General features: G+C 38.0%; 1 protein-coding gene across 1 annotated transcript; it reads right to left on the reverse strand.

Annotated features, from left to right (window-relative positions):
* Positions 1–549: 549 nt before the first annotated feature.
* Positions 550–11,591, reverse strand: MRPL44 (mitochondrial ribosomal protein L44). The gene is made up of 4 exons (XM_074298599.1): positions 11,307–11,591; positions 8,351–8,819; positions 4,798–4,976; positions 550–2,965 (listed from the first exon to the last, which is right to left on the reverse strand). Exons 1-4 carry the CDS (start codon positions 11,486–11,488, stop codon positions 2,797–2,799), a joined length of 999 nt encoding a protein of 332 aa, XP_074154700.1. The 5' UTR covers positions 11,489–11,591; the 3' UTR covers positions 550–2,796.
* Between the last annotated feature and the right edge of the window lie 3,059 nt (positions 11,592–14,650).

Here is a 14,650-nt window from a genome sequence, read left to right on the forward strand (position 1 = left end):
CTCAATCACCTCTGAGGTCCCTTTGAATTCTACATATATAATGCTGATGATAAATTGCACATGTTTAACCTATATTGGATTACTTGCTGTCTAGGGGAGGAAGAAGGTAGGGAGAAAAAAAACAGAACACCACGAGGTTTTGCAAGGGTGAATGCTGAAAACTACCTTTGCACGTATATTGAAAAACAAAAAATCTGTTTAAAATATGTATATATATACATATATATGTATGTATGTATATAATGCTGACTCAAAGACCACATGAAAGAAGTATAATTTGTACCAGACATGGAAGATGAGCAGTAGGCCAACTTCAATAGAGAAATAGGGAAAAAGGCATTTCAGATGAAGAAAAACATATACACAAAGAGAAGAAAAAAAAGGATGTTTTGGGTAAACAAATTACCTTATCCTAGTTTACCTAAAACCTAAGGTGGATAAAGGGAAGAAGTAAAATAAAGCTGGAAAAGCAGGTTTCTGACCAGATGCATATTCTTAAAATGCCAGGAAAAGTGTTAAGACTTCATTTAGTGGAAGATGTCTAGTTCATTAAGATTTTATATTTTTTATTCATTTTTAAAGCAGCAATGGGCATTCACAACTACCACTAAGCATTCAGAAGAGAAACTAGAAAATAGAGCTAGCTTTTTGGATTTGGAGGTATAATAGAGAGCCTATAACTGAGTAAGAAATCTGATTATAAAGCCAGATACCACCTTTTCGCAATCACAATGGATTTATCCATAATAAAAAATCACTTAATTGCTGCTTTGGAAGATTAGCTTTTCTTTCACAAGACTAAAATAACAACACTTCCATGAAAAGGAAATGATGATGGCACCATCTGGTGGTTAAGATCAGAATGATTGCCATAAAACCACCAGTTCAAGTGATCCATCCTTTTTTTATTTGGAAAATAGACGTATTTCTTGGTTCACTTTTTGTGGAATAAACTTAATGCTTAAATTTTCAGGACAGCTTGCTATGCTTAGATATCCAATATGAAGCAGTGATAGGAATGAAGAGTTGTTGTTTTACATAAATTTTTTACATTTTAATTCTTAGATATGAAAAGTTTAATTTGGCCTAAACTTTTGTGTGTGTGGATAGTTATTTTAGAAAATTGCCAAATAGTTTAATGAGATCAATTACAATCTCAAAGAAAAGTATCTATATTCTTTTGTTCTACTCCTGAAGAATTCAAGTTCTGGCTTTATAATTTTTTTACAAATTATATAACAAGTACTTAATCTTCTTCTTGACAGTTCTGAGACTAATACAGGAAACAATTTTTACCCTTTCAGCAGAAGACCTCTATGATCTCTTACAGTTATTTATTAAATGAAATAAATTAATGATTCCTTTTTCTCTGTTTGCATTTCAAAACTCATAGTAGGATTTACTCTGAGTAAATCTAACAGCTGGATGGTTCAGGAACTAGTTGTAAATTTCCAGCTTTTTCATTCGATTTTTTTCAAATATACAGAGAACTTAGTAAACTATTTCCTTTTCAGGTGTTGCATTTTATTAAAAATGCTTCTTTAAAAAACAATTTTATGCTTCACACATTACACATTCAGATAAAGAATTGATGGTCTCTGAATACCGATAAAAAATTTTTTTAAACTTTTTTAATTTTTTGTGTGTGATTTTTTTCCCTTTTGGGCTGTTTCTTCTTTCACAACTTGACTAATATAGAAATATCTTTTACATAATTGCACATATATAACCTTTATCAAAGTTTTACTATTTTAGGAAGAGGGAGAGGAGGGAGAAATATTTGGAACTCAAAATCTTGTTAAAATGAATGCTAAAAATTGTCTTTACATATAATTGAGGGAAAAATGAAATACTACTTAAAAAATTAAAAAACAATTTCAAACTGCTTTACAAAGGACTTTAGAGAACATTAATTTAAATGTTTATAAACTATTTCAAAATAAGGACATATGTAACCAATCTTTTTCCAAATAGCAAGACGGGAAATTTCTGATAAAGCTGCCCTAAATAACAATACTGAAAGGAAAGATTCCTCCTCCATAAATTTAGATATAAAAATGTTTGTACTTATGGTAATAAATTATCTTCCCAATTCTAAATTCATTGAACTAACAATTATTTATATTCTTCAAATTGGTCTTAAAGTTTACGTTCTTAGGGTGATTAAAAAATAACCGTGAATTTCTTTTTTTAATTACTACTTTAAAATTCTAGTTTACTGACTTACTGGAACACAAAATTTCAAGACATTAATCCTTATTGTAAAATTGTCACAATTTGAATTTTGCCTTTCCAGTGATGTCAAAACCTTTTCCATACTATTTGGTTGTATTAAATAGGCCAAATTAGCTAAATGCATCAAATTTAATTGGCAAGTAACACTTTAGAAGATAAAGATTTGCTGTATTCAACATTTTAAAAAAATTAGTATTATTGGAATTTGCACTAAAAAAACAATTCTTTTGGCCATAATGCTTCAAAGATGGAAAGGAATAATTAAATGAAAAGAGCATACCATTCTACAAGTCACACAGAGATAAATCCAGAACTTTAAGAGCAATTTCTTTTAAAGAGGTCAAAAAATATGACATAATAAACTTGAAAGGATTTCACAGTAATCATTTTTGAGCAGCAAATGACATTCTTGTAATCTAACAAGACCCCTAAGGGAGGAAGAAGATGTCTCTGAGCAAGCTGGGAACTGGCATCATATTTTCCAAGTCACTTTGAAGTTTGTCTCTCTCTCTCTCTTTTTTTTTTTTGTGTGAGTTCAAGTGCTAACATGCTTTTGGCCAGTTAACTCAAAGCAGTAACTTTTTCCGTTAATTTTTCACTGGGTTTGGAATAGTCCCAAGGTCGCCTATTCTCAGCCAATCCATAAAGTTTCCTCAGGGCCACCCGAGCAGCTTCTTCTTCTGCAACCAGTACTGTTTCACCAGGTCCTTCTGCAATCAGTTTCTTTTCACTAGAAAGTAAAAACAACCATTAACTGTCAGTGTGCAGACAGTAGATGCATCTTCTCAATGCCATCTGGAGATGGTCCAGGAGCTTGTTTGAACATTTTGGTAACTACATTTCAATATAATTGGTTGGTTGTCTCTGTAATCTACATATTTAAAAAACATTACTTTGAAGTGTCCATAGGCTTTACCAAATTGTCAATGGGATACATGACCAAAAAAAAAAAAAGGTAAAATAAACCTGCACTGGAGGGGACTATGATTTTTTAATCATGATACTTTTAGATTGGGTAGTGAGGTAGTGCAATGATACAAGTGCCAGACCTGGAGTAAGGAAGATTCATCGGACACAAGCAGTGTAAACCCTGAGCAAGTCATCATTTAACCCTGTTAGTTTCAGTTTCCTCACGTGTAAAAAAGCCAGAGAAGACAATGGCAGAGCACCCTGGCGAGAAAACCCCAAATAGGATCACAAGGGTCAGTCAGGACTCAAACAACTTCACAACAACAATAGCTATGGCCTGTAATGGATTCTGCATCAGCTTCAATATAAAACCACTTTTTCTAAGATTGCATTATCATTGGACTAGGCTTTGCTGCTGGTTCCTATTCAGATCCATGACAGTTAAAGAACTGTTACAGAACTTGCTTTCTAGACAGCAAAACAATTGTATTAATTTAGCAACACTGCCTTAATATGTGCTGAGGCTAAGACTAATGGACATTTAAATTTAAACCAAACAGGAGGCAACTAGATAGTGCAGTGGATAGAGCACCAGCCCTTAAGTCAGGAGGCTCTGAGTTCAAATCCTACTTCAGACACTTAAATTTTTCCTAGCTGTGTGACCCTGGACAAGTCACTTAATCCTTGCAAATTTAAAAAAAGAAAAATTTAAGCCAAACTAAAACAAAGGCATGTGACAGAGCAAGGCAACTAGACCATGGTAAGTAAACATAAATTTCAAAAATCTGTAATTTCATTTATGTAGACCAGCACCATCTCCATAGATGCAGATAATAACCCTCTACAATTTGGTAACGGGTTTTTCTAGAATTGCTGTGGCTGAAAAGCACAGTAAGCCTCCTGTAACTTAGCTAACCTAGTCCCCTGGGACAACAAGCACAGTCCACTGCCAGGACCTAATTGAAGCCTATATGGCTTTGGTAGGACCCAGTATCATCTTTGAGAACCTACAAAGAAATTTCTGTATCATAACTGACAATCAGAATGAGACCTTATAGATTAATAAGGTATTTAAGGTTTTTCAAAAAAAAAAAAAAAAATATATATATATATATATTTATATATATTTATATATCTTTTTTATTTACATTCTCATAATGTTTTAATGATGGATTTATCAGTGTATAAGTTGATTTTTTCAAAGTGTAAAAAAAAAAAAAAAAAATTCCCAAATTTGAAATGAGTACTGAGAGTAGTCCTCCCTTCTGTAGCTGAATCACTGCCACAAGGAAATGAATGTTTAAACCCATGTGCCTCGCAGTTACAATAGTTAAATAGCAAGAGCAGAATGGGGTCAATTAATACAGCAATATATCTCAGACCTGAAATTTTTTGGACAATCTCTTAGGTTGGTCATCATATGCCTTACAAACTCAGCACTCTAGTAAAATTAACAGAAGTTACCAATATATATAAAATAAAACAGATTCTGTTTCTGAAGCCAAGTGTCATGCAGATTACAAAGTGATATCTACCAAAAAGTAGGATCTGAGAAGCTGTCTTTCTCTGGAACAATCACAATAAATATCCTTCAATGTAATTTTGTTAAAATTTGCAAATAATACCATAAAATAAGATGCAAATTTTACTAACCAGTATAAACCAACAAAATACAGTGGTAACACTGTGTTGCTTCCAGACTGCCTGGTAATTCTAGGTTCAGGAGCAGAAATATTCCTTTTCGTCAGCTCATCAACTAGTAGTCCCATGGGATTTACAACGTTCCACATCTCAAAAAGTTCTTTTCCAGTCATCTGTGTAATTAAGAAGTCCTGCAGATAAAAATAACATTATAAATATTAGGAAAAAAAGTCATTCACAATTCTAATGATGCTACCATGTGGTTCCTACAGCATGATCCAGATCAAACTTCTTTAAAAACAAAGTTCCCATAGAATAAAAGGAAATCTAACTCCCAAATTGTGTATTTCATCCCATACTCCTTATAAAACTATAGGGCAATAAAAAAAGGAAATAGTCTGGGTTCAATTCAGTAACAGCATTTACTGTAAATTAAAATAATTCTGAAGTACCATCTCACAGCTCTCAGACTGCTATGATGACAGGAAAAGATAATGATATTTGTTGGAGGGGAGGTGGGAAAACTGGGACACTAGCATTGTTGGTGGAATTATTAATTGATCCAGCCATTCTGGAAAGCAATTTGGAACTATGCCCAAAGACATATTAATTTGTGTTTATCCAACATAATCTCTACTAGGTCTGTATCCCAAAGACATCATAGAAGGGGAAAGGACTCACATGTGCAAAAATGTTTGTAGAAGTCCTTTTTGTAATGGCAAAGAACTAGAAACTGAGTGGATAATCATCAGTTGGGGAATGGCTGAATAACTTATGGTATATGAATGTTATGGAATATTTATTATTGTTCTTTAAATGATCAGCAGGATGATTTCAGAGAGGCCTGGAGAGACCTACATGAATTGATGCTGAACGAAGTGAGTAGAACCAAGAGAACATTGTACATAATTGACAGACTTAGCTTTTAACAGTGATAACAGAACAATACAATAATCCAAGACAATTCCAATAAACTTGGAAAGGAAAATGACATCTACATCCAGAGAAAGAACTATGGAAACTGAATGTGGATCAAAGCACATTGTTTTTACCCTTTTCTGGGGGGTTTGATTAGTCTTTCTTGTAGTTTTTCCTCCTTTTGTTCTGATTTTTGTTTCACAAAATGATTAACATGGAAATGTTTAAAATTATTGTACATGTATATAACCTATATTAGATTGCTTTCTTTAAGGAGGGAGGAGGGACAATAGTAAGGGAAAAAAAGTGAACTCAAAATCTTACAAAAATGAATGCTGAAAATTATATTTTCCATGTAATTGAAAAATACAATACTATTTAAATTTTTAAAAAAGAAAAAAAATTAAAACTCTTTATATACATTATCTTTCTTTATTACAACCATCCTGTGAGACAGGCATCCCCACTTTACAAATGAGAAAGATGAGGTCCAAATAGGTTGACTGACTCCCCTGAATCACAAAAGCACCAGAGGCCAGTTTCAAACCCAGATTTCTATAGACATCAAGTCTGACCTGTGTTGTCCTTTGTTCAGATCTGGCCTATATTATATAAAGATAAAATATTTCTGAGATTACAAGTTAATAACCTCTACTGATATGTAGCAAATGTAAGATAGTCCCAGATTTATTAATCATCTAATTATTGCCTCCAGCAGCTTTTATTTACCTTTTAAGGATGATCAAAATAGCTAACTGAAAAAATAATCACCTTACCAAGGACTTGCTTAAAAAAAAAAAACAAAAAAAAAACTATTTTGAAGCTTCACAAACAAGGATGAATAATCCAAGAAGAATGCTAATGTTCATTCTTTTAATATCTGTTATTAATTTTATTAATCTATTATTATTTTATCTATTTAAATGAAAAGGGAACACCTATGGGACACTATAGTAACTAGCAAAACATTTACTTAATAATTAAAGCAATTTATTCAACCAGACATGTTGTTGAAAAAACCATACTAAATGACAAGATGGTAGGAATGAAAACACAGCAATCTAGTGAACAAGTATTTGAAATGGACAGAAAAACATCCAGATTCAAGTTGGTATTGTTAAAGGTCAAATTTCCCTAAGCCTTGGTTTCCTCACTTCACAAATGGATATAAAAAAAATCTTTACTACCTACAACCTCCTATGGTTGTTGTATGGTTCAAATCCCATAAAAAAAACAAAATCCTCTGCAAACTTTAGAACAATAAGTGCTTATTAAGTGCCTGTCTACTATCTATCAGGCACTGTACTAGATGCAGGGAGAAGCAGATGAGAGATGTGGATGTAGAAACAATAAGACAATAACATGTATCATTTGTTGCATTTTTGTTTTTCTTCCCAGCTTATTTTTACCTTATTTCTAAATCCGATCTTTCTTGTGCAGGAAGATAACTGTATAAATATGTGCACACATATTGTATTTAACATATAATTTAACATATTTAACATGTATGGGACTGCTGGCCATCTAGGGGAGGGGGTAGAGGGATGGAGGGGGATAACGTGGAATAGAAGGCTTTGCAAGGATCAATATTGAAAAATTACTCATGCATATGTTTTGTCAACAAAAAGCTATTTAAAAAAAAAAAAAAAAAAAACTTGGTAGTATGTATAGTGGCAAAAATGAGGGAATGGAACAAGGCTGTGAACTTACTAGGAAGTTCGGAAGAGGGTTTAGGGGAAAAAAATAATGACGAGTTCCACTTCAGACATGTTTTCAGCTAACTGTGGACTGTCCCGTTTCGAATATCTAACATGGGCCAGTCCTGGAGTTAGGAGATACCAGGGCTGGGTAAACAAATCAGAGAGTCTCCTGCTATGTAAATGCCAGTTGTTATTATACATAGATATGCTTTGTAAATATGTGCAATAATTTATTATTATCTAAATATAACAGCACTGAGCTAACAGTCAGATTCATACTGCAGCCTATCTCCAGATTCTTATGAAACAAATGGTGTTGTGTTGCCATTGTTTGTTTAAATCACATATCATTTGAATGAGTGGGTCAATGAAAAGGGCTTGGTAATCTTCATATATTGATATTGTGCATAATGTACAGTGGTGGAAGGCAGGTGGGTGGCGCCACCACCAGGCTTAGGATCATGAGTTCCGATTTGACTTCAGGTCCTTACTAACTGTGTGACCCTGGACAAGTCACTTAACCTGTTTACCTCACTTCCTCATCTGGAGAAGGAAATGGCAAAACATTCCAGTATTTGTGCAAAAAAAATTTCACATGGGGTTATGAAGAGTTGGACATGGCTGAAATGACCCATCACCACCACAATTTCCAACACAAATTCCAAACTGAATGGAGCTTGTGCTTATTCAGGCAGATAGTCCTAAAGCGAGCCAGTCATGGCTCATGAATCTGTGCACCATTTTAACAGAAACGAAAAATGAAAAATAAAGAACAAATCCATTGCTCTTGATTTTTCTTGCTGTTTATACCTGGTTTTGGGAATATCGTCTTTTTAAATCATCCAAGGATCTTCACAAACAATAACTTATGAGTAATGTGTGATCTGAAAGTGTAGCTGTTTAAATAAACTCAACCTCAAAAGCACGAGTAACGTATAATTACATACCCTGACAAAAAGTGATGTTTTCAAAGGCCCACTGCTCTGCAACAATGCTCCTATTACCGCAAAGAAAGTCTGCTGGAGTACCGTGGCGGGGACGGGAAATTCTGCGCTCAGAGTTAATTGCTCCACTGCCAAGTTTCTGGCCACGTGACACACGACGTCCTCACTGGTGAGAAAATTCACAATGGCTTGTGTGCCTTCTGGGGGCAGGCTTGGGTACGCGTCCCCAAGGAGCTGGGTGAGACATGCGTGTGAGAAGGCTCTCCCTTGTTCTGAGAGTTCTCCATTATCTCGAAGGTTGAGAGCCACAGCTTCTTTGCCCACTCCCAGTTTCTGCCGCCTGGCTTCCTCACTTTCAATGTAACATCTGTTAACAAAAGCAGTTTTGAGAAGATCTAAAGAAAAGTCTTCATGTAGTCGATGACAGAACGCCTGGATTTCTGCATGATAGTCCCAGTTGGGCTTCTCTGAACTGAAAATCCAAAAAAGAACAGTAAGAGAAGAAGCAAAAGCATAATCTTCCTTTTATCAAATGTCCTCCCTTCTCCAATTACAAGAAATAACTCGAAAAATTGCTATTCCTACTTCTAGATCCTTTTTCTCAAAACATGAATCAGACTGAACAATGGTTATGATTTTTAGAAATTTAGATGACTAAATTTTCTTTGAAAGGTAGTCACAATCTGGCATCTCCTGCACAGTAAGACATTATCTTAATTTAAAAGCTCTAGACCAGGGTTCTCAAACTATGGCCTATAGGCCAGAAGCTGCAGGCTGAGGATAGCCCCAGGTCATGGCAAAATCAGCCGGGAAGTGACATTTGACCTAAACTCCCCTTAGCAAGGCACACTTCAGGCACTGGGCTGGGGGCGGAGACAGTGTGAGCTTTTGTTTTTACTATAGTCAGGCCTCCCACAGTCTGAGGGACAGGGAACGGGCCCCTATTTAAAAAGTGTGAGGACCGCTGGGTTAGATTTTACCAAGAATCTCCATCTCCTCCAATCCATGAAGTTTTCAAAGTATGCCATTCCCCTCCCCCCATCTTTTTCTGGCTCACCTAGCACCATGACATTCCCATCACGTAACTCCTCGGAGTAAACTACTTTTACCTATTAATGAGAGTCAGACCAAATGGCAGAAGGCCTTTGCCAGGTTTCTAAGATTTTCCCCAAACAAGCCTCCTGGCCTAGTCTTTAGGGCTCCTTGAGGGAGATTCCCAGGCCTGGAATGCACAAGTTAGGGAAGTGACAGCAAGAAAAATGGAAAGAGAATAGCATTCCCCAGTGATCCAGAATGAAATATAAAATTCGGTTTGGTATCTGAAGTCTTTTGTAATCTAGCCCCTCCCTGCCTTCCTGGCTACACTGACCCGGGCACCCTCTGCTGGGAAAGCTCTCCACTTCACCTTTGCATGCCCCAAAGAACCCCTCAAGAGGTGCACTTGCCGCTCTTATCAACACCTTAAGACGGTGGTCCTCACACTTGTTAAATAGGGGCCGGTTCACTGTCCCTCAGACTGTGGGAGGCCAGACTACTGTAAGAACAAAAGCTCACGCTGTCTCCGCCCCCAGCCCAGTGCCGGAAGTGTGCCTACCTAAGGGGAGTTTAGGTCAAATGTCACTTCCGGTCTGATTTTGCCATGACCGGGGGCTACATAAACGTCCTCAGTGGGCGGCATCTGGCCCGAGGGCCGTAGTTTGAGGACCCCTGCCTTGAGATCATCTCCCAATTGTCTCCGCTGACCCCGTGGGCACACAGTGTGTCTGGTGTGGTCCTCAGGGCAGGGCTGAGAGTTTGCCTTTGTGTCCCCAAGACCTAAAGTGAGGCCTGGCACATAAAAGGAAGCTCTGAGCCATTATGTGTCTTCTTTTCACAAATATTACTTCACTGGATCTTCACAGGTGCCAGGGAGGTGGTATTACTAACTGCCCAAGAAACCAGGGAAGGACTGAGTGGCTAAGAGACTTGCCCAGGGTCACATAGCCGGTGTTTAATAAATGCTGGACTCGCCTCACAGATCATAGAGAATTTCTATTATTAACTATTTGGCCAAGGGTTAAGAAAAAGAAAAAAAGAATACTGCTTCTAACCTTAGGTGGGAATGAATACGCTGTTTACCTTTTTAAAAATTTTATAACTTTTTTTATTTTCAAAATACATGCAAAGACAGTTTTCAACATTCACCCTTGCAAAACCTCGTGCTACCAATTTCTCTCTCTCCCCCAAAGCAAGTAATCCTATATAGGTTAAACATGTGCAAAGAACATGCTTTTTAGTCAACATTGTACTTTATTCCATAATTTATTCTGATAAATTATAATGGGCTTAAGAGAATATGCTGGAATAAACAGGGGATTTGGGAGCTTTAAGACTAGCTCGATCAATGGGCACTCATTAAGCACGTTTGTACCAGGCCCGCCCTAATTGACAGGGACAGACTCTGGCCTTCCTGGCAATGTAGGGAGACACGGGTTCAAGTTCAGTCTCAGACCTTGTATGCGACCCTGGGAGAGGCACTTGCCTGCTGCCTGCCTCAGTTTCTTCATCTGCAAAGTGGGCTCACAGCACCCCTCCCAGGGCTGTTGTGGGGATCCCGTAAATATATGCTGTAAAACGCTGAGCAGTGTCCTGGACCACAGCTGACACTTAATAAATGCTTCTCCACTTCTACGTTTTCTTCCTCCTTTCCCCTTTAGACAAGTCCCTTTTTCTCTCAGGGCCTCAGTTTCCTCATCTGTCAAAATAAGAGTCTAACCCTGATGACCGCTAACGTCACTTCTACTTGGCGAAGGAAAAGTGAGGAGTCCGAGACTGACCGCAGAGGCTCTCCAGCCACCGTCAAATGGGGAGATGCGGGTGGGTGTGGGGAAGGCCGCGGGTCCTTCTTCCCGTTAGCCCCACCCCGCGCATGCGCACGGACGAACGCGCGCACGGACAATTGCCGGGGCCCAGAACCTACCGGCGCACGGGAGGCGGGGGGCAGCGGAGCAGCCGCCGTCGTTCTACCTCTTTCTGGAAGCGGAGAGCGGCGCGGACCCCGCCTTTGATGCCCCGACTCTGCAGAATGGGCTCCGGAGCAGCTGAAGCTCGCAGGAAGCCTCGGGGCCCCCGGACAAGTAGCCGTACCAGTCCAGAAGCCATGATGTACCAGCGTGAGCGGAAGGAGGGAAGAAGGAAAGGAAGGAAGTGGGTCGGGACGGTGCAATGTTAACACCAGTCCCCGCTTCCTAAACTGGAGGAGGAGCCTCCTCTGAGGGCGTTGCGGGAGGTGGAGCCAAGCTTCTGGATGCGTGGAGGGATGCCCTGCAGGCGGGACCTAACTTGTGGGGGCGGAGCTAAAATAATCCTTGGGGCGGGGAGGGGGAGAGCAGGGCCCGGGAGGTGGGACCAAGCTCGAGAAGGGCGTGGAGGCGGGACTAAACCTGCCGATCTCTCCTTGGGGGCGGGAGGAGACGGGGCATCCTCCCGTGGGCGGGGCCTGGCTCTCCCTTCTTTCCTCCCTCTGCTGGCTATTTAGCTTGCTGCATCCGTCGGCCCGAGCTAGAGCTGCACTGATGCTCGGTCCCGGAGCAGGAAACTGCCCACTACCTGGTGGTATGCATACCTCTATGTATTAAAAGAGCTTCTCCTGCTTCAGCCCTTGTCAGCTTTCCCGGGATCACTTAAACATGTCCATTACCGGGCAACCTTCGTTCAGCTGGTGAAAAAGATTTTGAACCTAACCCTAAACTACAGAGCTGAAATAACTGCTAGCGGGGACAGTGCTTTAAGGTTGCAAAGCTTATTTTTAATTTCATCTTGAAAATATAAAATTAAATAGAATTGTGTTTTATATATATATATTACATATAATATATATATATATAAATTTTTTAAATAAAATTTAAAAAATAAAAAGCTTATTTTATCCTCAAGAACAACCTTGAGAAATAAATGCTATTGTCACCTTTTTACAGATGAGGAAACTAAGGCTGTCAGATTGAATGACTTGCCCAGTCACAGTTGTTAAACATCCTGAGGGCTTTCCTACAGCAAATCCAATGCTATACCAATGCACCACCTTTTATAAGATGCTGCTGATTTTTCTTTCTTTTTTTTAATTCCTTTTAAAAAAATGTTTTAATAAACTTTATTTTCAAAACATATGCAGCTTTCAACATTCCCTCTTGCAAAACCTTATGTTCCAATTTTTTTCTCCCTCCTGTCCCCTACCCCAAAAGGCAAGTAATCCAATATATGCTAAACATGCAATGCTTATGTACATATTTCCACATTTACCATGCTGCACAAGAAAGGTTAAAAAAAGGGGGGAAAAATGAGAAAGAAAACAAAATGCAGGCAAACAACAACAAAAAAGTGAGATCCACATTCAGTTCCCATAGTCCTCTTTCTGGGTGTGGATGGCTCTCTCCAACACAATCATCAGAACTGACCTGAATCATCTTGGTGCTGCTTATTTCAATAGAATGCTGACCAATCGCTTTGGGGTTTTCCTTTCATATGTCTGATTGTTCTCAGTTTTCTTTTCAGGATCAGCAATCATGTCTTGTACCGTATATGGATCATGCCAGGACTCTCTCCTAGCCCTTTCTTCCCAGATACTCTTCCTGAGATCTCATCAACTCCCATAGGTCAATTGTCTTGATGCAGATAATTCCAGATCCACATGTTCATATCTTTCTTTCTTCTTCATAACTTCCATTACTGTTTTTTTTAATATCTCCACTGCAAAGTCAATCAATTAATATCAATCAATAACCAGGAGGGGGATGGAGATTGAGGAGAAAGATAATGAGTTTGATTTGGGGTATATTGTACTTAAGATATGTACTGGATAGCTAATTCTATGGCTAAAAGGCAGTTGGAGATACAAGATTGAAGCTCAGGAGAGACACTGGGGCAGGTAGTTCTGAGAATCATTAGCATAGAGATAGTAATTAAATCAATGAGAACTGATGAGAGGTGTCTCCAATTAAACATGTAGAAATATTTTTGCTAAAATCTATCCCACTTGATATCTTCAACAAAGATCTAATTCAGATCCAATTGATCAGTGATGGACAGAATCAGCTACACCCAGAGAAGGAACACTGGGAAATAAGTGTAAACTGTGAGCATTTTTGTTTTTCTTCCCAGGTTATTTTTATCTTCTGAATCCAATTCTTCCTGTGCAACAACAACAACAACAACAACAAATTCGGTTCTGCACACATATATTGTATCTAGGATATTATATAACATATTTAACATGTATGGGACTGGGTGGGGGAGGGGATGGAGGGAAGGAAGGGAAAATTCGGAACAGAAGTGAGTGCTAGGGATAATGTAAAACATTATCCATGCATATATACTGTCAAAAAAAATTGTTACAAAATTAATAAAATAAAATAAAATGATGGAAAGAGGAAAAAAATCTATTCCACTTCCTGGCATATATGAGGTGCTAAATAAAGGCTTCTTATTTCTTTTCTAATTATCTTATTTTTGTTAGACTTTTGTTTAATATCATAGATTAAATGTTTGAGGGAACCTTAAAGGCCATCATCTTATTTTACAGATGTGGAAACTGAGGCACAGGGCAGTTAAGTGACTTGCCCTTTAATAACTTACTTGACCAATAATATTTTGAAGTAGGATTTGAACACGGGGCTTCCTGTTTTTAATTCCATTGCCCAAACTACAGTACCATGCTGCCTTTTAACTCTTCTACTTATTTGAATTAGTTATTCTTCTTTAATTGTCATTGTATTAATTTCAGTATTGGGGGCATACATGGAGACAAATGAAGAAGAAAATCTTTGATTCTCAAAGTCTGAATCCCTATCCTGACTTCAGGGACATGCAAACAGCCACCAGAGTAGCAGACAAGCTGCTAACAAGTTATACTTCTCCCTTTGCCTAGCTGAAGCCACCCTTGGTAACAGCATAGTAACTGACAAGATTAACTGCTTCTATGGCCAGTGTTTTGTGTTGGAAAGAGCACCTCTGGGAACCTCCCTTGACAACCTTTGTCCTGCCCTCAGAGCCAACCAGCATCACTGTGACTCCTGAAATGTACTAAGAGGATCATTTCATTCTATCAAAAACAACTTTATAATTCTTTTTAAAGAAGTACACACAGGATAAGGAGAATATAACTATTTGTAACCTTTATCCTATGCCCTTTTGAAAATCCGCAGAGCACTGAGTATACATTTAATTTGGACTATAGGAACTCATTGTGGATCTCAACATAGTATTTTCACTTTTTGTTGTTTGTTTGCATTTTGTTTTCTTTTTGATCTTTCTTGTGCAGTATGGTAA

Source organism: Sminthopsis crassicaudata, chromosome 3, assembly GCF_048593235.1.
Source record: "Sminthopsis crassicaudata isolate SCR6 chromosome 3, ASM4859323v1, whole genome shotgun sequence".
In the NCBI taxonomy this organism is placed as follows: Eukaryota; Metazoa; Chordata; class Mammalia; order Dasyuromorphia; family Dasyuridae; genus Sminthopsis; species Sminthopsis crassicaudata.